This window comes from Hypomesus transpacificus, chromosome 26 (assembly GCF_021917145.1).
Source record: "Hypomesus transpacificus isolate Combined female chromosome 26, fHypTra1, whole genome shotgun sequence".
In the NCBI taxonomy this organism is placed as follows: domain Eukaryota; kingdom Metazoa; phylum Chordata; class Actinopteri; order Osmeriformes; family Osmeridae; genus Hypomesus; species Hypomesus transpacificus.
The window spans coordinates 6,698,705-6,705,009 of record NC_061085.1 but is presented as its reverse complement, the minus strand read 5'-3'; the positions used below and the strand labels follow the sequence as shown (position 1 = coordinate 6,705,009).

General features: G+C 46.3%; 1 protein-coding gene across 1 annotated transcript; it reads right to left on the bottom strand.

The window, feature by feature from the left end:
• Positions 1 to 2,551: 2,551 nt before the first annotated feature.
• ttr (transthyretin (prealbumin, amyloidosis type I)) lies at positions 2,552 to 5,378 on the bottom strand. The gene is made up of 4 exons (XM_047049915.1): positions 5,211 to 5,378; positions 4,344 to 4,483; positions 4,062 to 4,197; positions 2,552 to 3,838 (listed from the first exon to the last, which is right to left on the bottom strand). The coding sequence occupies exons 1-4, from the start codon at positions 5,274 to 5,276 to the stop codon at positions 3,731 to 3,733; spliced, it is 450 nt and encodes a 149-aa protein (XP_046905871.1). The 5' UTR covers positions 5,277 to 5,378; the 3' UTR covers positions 2,552 to 3,730.
• Between the last annotated feature and the right edge of the window lie 927 nt (positions 5,379 to 6,305).

Sequence of the window (6,305 nt, the reverse complement as noted above, 5' to 3'; positions counted from 1 at the left end):
CCCCCCCCCTCCGCGACCCCCCCCCCCCCCCCCCCCCCCCTCCCGCGACCCCCCCCCCCCCCCCCCCCCCCTTCCGCGACTCCCCCCCCCCCCCCCCTTTGCGACTCCCCCCAGCTAAGCAGTGCTCTCAACCTCTAATGTCTCAGTATCACCTTAGAAGCCAACAGACATTATTATTTTTTTTGTCTCACTTTATATGATTTTGTACACATATCAAAGAAAAAGACAAACAAAAATGTATTTTTTCTTTTTTTGGGGGGGGGGGGAAGAAAAAATATTCCTTAAAAGGAGAAAAAGTCAAGGTGACCTTATGTGATGTACATTTTTTGTTACATTTCTTTATATTTATTTTTCACTTTTTATTGTTTTTTTTTTTATGGATGTTTTAAAGCACTCCGGTCTGTGTCCCACATGCTTTAGCTGTTCTTTTGCTGCACTGCTCAGACCGCATGCACAGAACATGATGTAAATGCTGGCCACCTAAAGCTGGAGCACAGATCAAACATGTAAATACTGGCCTTTTAATGCTCTGGCGTCATGATGTACTATTGGAGTTTTGCTTTTGTTTTGGCAGCTATCTTCTATCTAGAGGATTTAACCGAGTGAGTGAAACTTCCAGAGAGGAAGAGTGTTCTAACATTAAATGAAGGTGTAGGTGATTAAATCGGGGGGGGGGGGGGGGGGGGGGTTTGACATCTTTAGCATGCCTTAATTTATTTTGGTGCCAGATGTTTTTTTTCTTTACTTTTTTTTTTTTTTTTTACATAATTTATTTTGTATCATTTCGAGATGTGTATATTTTTCTTTTTTTTGCCTGTGTTGTGTAGATTTTCTTCTGTTTTTGAGGTGCACTGTGTGGAAAAAGGAAGTTAACTCTCCCAAGCAGGAGTAGAGGCCAAGGAGCCAAGCTGTCGGGTTCTTGCCGCCAGTTCTGGGCTTTTGACGTAAGCGTGTGGTCCGTGGTGCTGGAGGCCGTGGGTTCTGATTGGACATTGTACTGGATGCAGGGTTACAGTGTTGACTGTGTGTTCGAGAGGGCGTGTGTGTGTGTGTCTGTGTGTGCGCGCTAACGCTGGAGCACAAACGAGTGTGTATATTGATCTTAGGTTTCTTGTTGGACCACGTGTTGTAGGTCAGTCAGTGGACTGTACAGTGTCGTTATATTGGGGTTTGTGGATTAAGCTGATTGGTGTTCTGTTGTGGGTGTGTGTGTGATGTGTTCTTAACAGTGCACTCTGATTGGGTAAGAAGGGCCAGAATGAGAGAACCATAGCTGACGCTCTGGCTGACGCCGTTCTTGAGTGGCACCGATTGCAACGTGGGCCATGAAGACTTTAAGGTGTTTAAAGTTTGGAGCGCTACAAGGATGATGTGGAAAAATGTAGGCAGTAGGCTTTTTTTGGTTTCGTTTTTTTTTGTCCCCCTACTTGTTAATAGTTCTTTTTTTTTCCCCCTCTTGTACATAGTTTTGTCTTTCGCCCACACGTTACACGTCCAAAGTACATGATTTTGTTGTTGTTGTTTGCATCAGTGTATTTGCGATGTTCAGTTTAGGACACGCGTCATGTCTGAAACTGAACAGCTCTGTGAAAACAGACGGGTTCACCGTCCGTCCCCCCTTCCCCCTCACAAGAGGCTGGGTCTGCTGGTGACAGAGAGGGGAAGGTGACGTCCTGGTCGCGTTCCACCAGGGCGCTTGTTGACCACCTCGGGGCGACAAGCCAGTCCTCTGTGTCCCCGTGGCACCATGGAGCGATCTGGAGACGTTTGCTGAGAAATGACCGTCAAAGCTGACGTGGCCTGGGCGCCAGGCTAAAGTCTGTGTTTGATCTGGGCCCCCCGTAGCTAAGACGATTATACCTCAGTGTGTGTGTGTGTGTGTGTGTGTGCGCATCCGACCAATTGGGTGAGGAGAGGGGCGGAGACCCCGACGTGACATTCTTTCGGAGGTGAACCGTGCCAAACGTCCACTTCTGCCACCCCCATCATTCCTCTCCCTCTCGTCCGTCTCGCCTCATCCCTTTGCTTTTGCCGTCGCCCTCCTTTTCGTTTCGGCTCCTCCCGCTCTGCCTCGTCGTCGCTCTGCCCCCGACTGTCGGAAAAGGCGCCTAGCTCAGCTCTTAAAAGTGTTGTCATATGAAGAAAAAAATAAAACCCCAGTGTTAAGGATCATGGGTTTGGTGTTAAGGGTTTGATCGGTCAGTGTTTGGTGGATAGGGACTTCTCTTGTGCTATGCCTTCTTGCTCGTTAGATTTTGCATAAGACGAAGTAAACCTCCCCCCCCCGCCGCTTTTGTTTATATCGGCTCCCGCATCCCGTGGCGCTCGCGAGCTGAGCCGCTGTAGCAGAGAGACTTGTCTGTACGCCTGGTCATGGGGATCTCATCTGCTAGAAGAGATCTCCCCCCCCCTCCTCCGTTCCCAGTTAAGTGTCAGTACACTGTTCAAGGAACAGAGTTCAAGGAATTCGAGGAAGGTGCAGATCACTGGAACTGGTCTAGGATCAGTGTTCTTGAGTTGTACATATTGTTCTTGAGGGGGGGGGGGGGGGGGGGGGGGGGGGGGGGGGAAAGGGTGCATTGGATACGGTGCGAGGGGCGGGCCGTCCGGGCATTGTGCTGGCTGCCCCGTAGCACCAGAGGTTTAGAAGCCTACCCAAATCCCCGACCCCCACCCCCTCCAACGTCACCTCTTGGTTGTTGGAATATCAAAATTAAAGATAGAACATTTCAGATGATATATTCACCGTTACATTATTGTAATATAGAGTATTACATTTTGCAGTATTCATATTTGTGCCTTGAGTTATTTTCTTTTCTCTCCCCCCCCCCCCTCCTTCCCACAAACTGTTTTCACTTTGTATTCTTTTTTGAAGGATAACGATTTGGGGTTGTTTTAAACTGAAGTGCACATGTTTCTTTTTTCTATTCTGTATTTCCAGTCAGGAGGTCTGATTTGAGACGCATTAAACAATTCATTACAGCTGACTGATAAGATTTAAAAAGAGTCCTCTTACTGTATCTGTGTTGAGTCTGTGCCAGGGTTTGTACAGGATTGAAGAAATGGCTGCAATGTCTCAAAATCCAAAGGTTTATGCTTTCCACATCCCAAATTATTATTCTTGACAACCTGATAAGGTGCTGGCGTTTGAGGGAAGTATAGATTTTAAATTAAGATAGTCATCTAATTGGAATGCTAGTTAACTAGTGGAATGGAATTGACCCATTGCCATGACGTGTACCATCTTTTGGACTCATAAAAATGAAATGAACATCTTTCTAAACTGGGTGATAAGAATTCAATGTAATGTCTACTCTGCACATGCTCAGTTTTGTTCTGCGATCCCGTAGCTAGAAACATTTCCCTCGAACGATGCTAAAAAGAACTTAACTTTAAAGTCGACATGTTGGCTATCTTGTCAATCTTCTACAATCTTTAACAGACCAGTAAAGAAGTCTTGAACTGTTTGGACTTTGTTCATTTTTTGTTTTTATTTTTTTCTGGGTCAATCAAGAAGATGAATAAACACCTTCATTGCCATGTTCTGGAAAACACACCCAAAGTGTCCTGGAGTTATTTGGCTCATGGAAACGTCTCACAAACAAACAATCATGAACACACATTGAAAAAAAACAGGATCTGCCACAGCACAGCAAAATGTAGAGGAAGCGATGCTCGGACTGTTCTCTGGCTGTTTATTGGGGTGACCTGGGTAGAGTGTGTGTGTGTGTCACTCGTGTGTGTTCACTACCACTGCGGTGGTAGTGTAGGAGAACGGGCTCAACAGCAGGGCCAGGGTGTAGTGGCGGTGACCGCCAACATGCGCCTCGAACACAACCTGCACACGAACAAACACAACGAATTTCTGAGCCGATCCCCTCGCAAACATGGTTGACGCTTGACCCACGATGGGCCAACTGTTTCCACAAACTGAAGACCAAAAAAACACAGTGACAATACGCTGTTCCAGAGGCCTGAGTGGTGGTATTTTCATTGCACGCTGTTTTGACATGCACATCACCTCAGCACTTTGACCTTTCCACAAGACGAGAGGTACTCACATCCGCCATTTCGTGGAATGGTGTCCGGCCTTCGGCCTTCCAGTAAGACTTGGTGTCAAACTCGACACGATACACCCCTGGCTGGAAATCCTGTTCTGCGATCAGGTTGTGAACCTCCCCAGTAGAGTCTGTCACCCTGGGAGGAGGGATAAAGGCCGTCTTCAGTAGCATCACGCTTAATTATGATGTACGCTTTCAATCTCCATTCTGACATTCAAGAAATCACATCCACATCTTTTACACGTCGATTTCCTTTCACACTCAAGACGATGACCTCCTCACCCGTTAGCGACCTGTGCCCATGCTCCATTAGCGTCTCGTCGGGCCACCTTCAGTGCCACAGAGCCGGCTGGCACACCCTTCACCGCGTCCAGGATCTTCACCATCAGAGGGCATTTGGCATCCGACTCACCATGCCTGTCCTGGACCGCAAAACTAGTCAACAACACTACGCGCGGTACACATGTAAACACATCGGGAACTTAACATGCAGCTAGAACAGCCATGGTGAGGTCAACAGAGTGTAGCGAAACAGAGAGGTGAATGTGGCGGAGGTAGCCTACGAGGTTGTTAACCCTAGTGTCATTTCATCTCTTGCGGTAAGTACTACCCGTTAGAATACTAATGGTTTCTTCCCTTGGCTTGTCTCCTTTCCTTATCTCACACTCACAAGCACACAGACACATTCCTTATCCAACTATCTAAACTTGTTATAGTGTCATTGCCCCCTCTTGTTATTGTTGTCTCTTATCTTGGGTCACTTAAACAGCTAACATCACTTATTTGCCCTGATATTTGTTGACATAACATACTGTGCCCAACCAGTGTGTACAATAAACCAGGTTATCCACCCTTCTCAAGGGCACAGAGCCATGCCGGTGTTTGAACATGACTGTGCAGAGAAACTGTTGACGTTGCCTGGAATGAACTTAAAAACCTCATGCCATGATGGCCAAACAAATTATTTTTGTCAAAATGATCTTCCTCCAAGGTAGAACTCAACAAACTACTTCCTACCACGCTTTCTTGATATTAAATGTTCTATTTCTGTCCAGACAGTTGCACAATGACATGATCGACAATGCCGTGAATTATTTTATGTCCATAGATGTTCTCATAGCCCATGGGAAGACACATGCACATACTCACCACTGGAGCGGCGCTGCAAAGCAGAACCGAGGAGGCGAAAAGCAGGCCAAGCAGTGATCTGACCATCCTGGAGTTCGACAGGCTGCTCTACCTACTCACTTAAAGACAGGTAGAGTGGCAAGGACAAAGGCAGCATAGCTTTATACCCAGCACCCCCCCCCTCCCCCTGTCCCACAGGCTACTCAGAAATACCCTGCCTTCTTCTGTCGGCTAAATCAATACCCAGAGATTGAGTAACTCACACAGACCATGCTTTGTAGCAGTCCTATAAAAAAGGATTTGGCCACGGTGGGAGCTAAGAAAGGAATGTGCCAGTGTGCTCATAATATTGGTCTAATCTCGGGAAACAATTTATGGTTCAAATACAGCAATTGTACGAATGACGATTTGGATGAAACCTAGTAGAATTGTATCTGTGTCAAAGACATGCCGAAGATCGCAGGCAGTTAAAGACATGTCAGTTGTTGGCTCATGTTGGCTCTGAGTCAGTTGCCACAAACACTTGATTGACAGTTTGGCTCCACTAAACTGAATTACAAAGGACCTTAGGATATCCCGTGTTGTATGACTTATCTTGTGGGTATTTGCTTGATTAAATCTCACATGCTGTTCCTTTTTCTCAACCGCAAACGAAGGTGAGCATTTTCTGTGGAACTTGGCAAGCATCTGGTACCATTAGAACATCCCACATGCCTTTTTCTACCTGCCCATAACATACACCACAAACCATGCTAGCTCTTGTAAAGTTAATAGTACAGTCAGTCAGTCTGTCCTTTAGGCAGACTTCCAATCAGGTGTAGTATTACCTCCTGTGGGTAAAGCTGTGTGAATGGCCTTCTTTGTCAAAGTGGCTTTTGACAGCAAAGCTTAAACTGGATTAGCTTTCGCTGTTGTTTTTCTCAATCAGTTTTGTCATGTTATCAAAACCAACAAATGTATAAAGCACAGGACATTTTGTAAGGGTGTCTTGCGTTTCAGTTGTTTTCCAGGAGATCTCCTGTACTGCTTGAGCATCTGGTGTGAATGTTTTGTGCTCTAGGTGTTGAGAATGTTTTGTCGGAGAGTGTATTTTGGCTCAGGTTGTAAAGTCCTGTC

Coding starts and splice junctions, on each gene's coding strand:
- ttr (XM_047049915.1), bottom strand. CDS start 5,276: ATGGTCAGATCACTGCTTGGCCTGCTTTTCGCCTCCTCGGTTCTGCTT. Junction 4,198..4,343: donor TGGGCACAGGTCGCTAACGG/GTGAGGAGGTCA, acceptor CCCTCCTCCCAG/GGTGACAGACTCTACTGGGG. Junction 3,839..4,061: donor CATTCCACGAAATGGCGGAT/GTGAGTACCTCT, acceptor GTTCGTGTGCAG/GTTGTGTTCGAGGCGCATGT.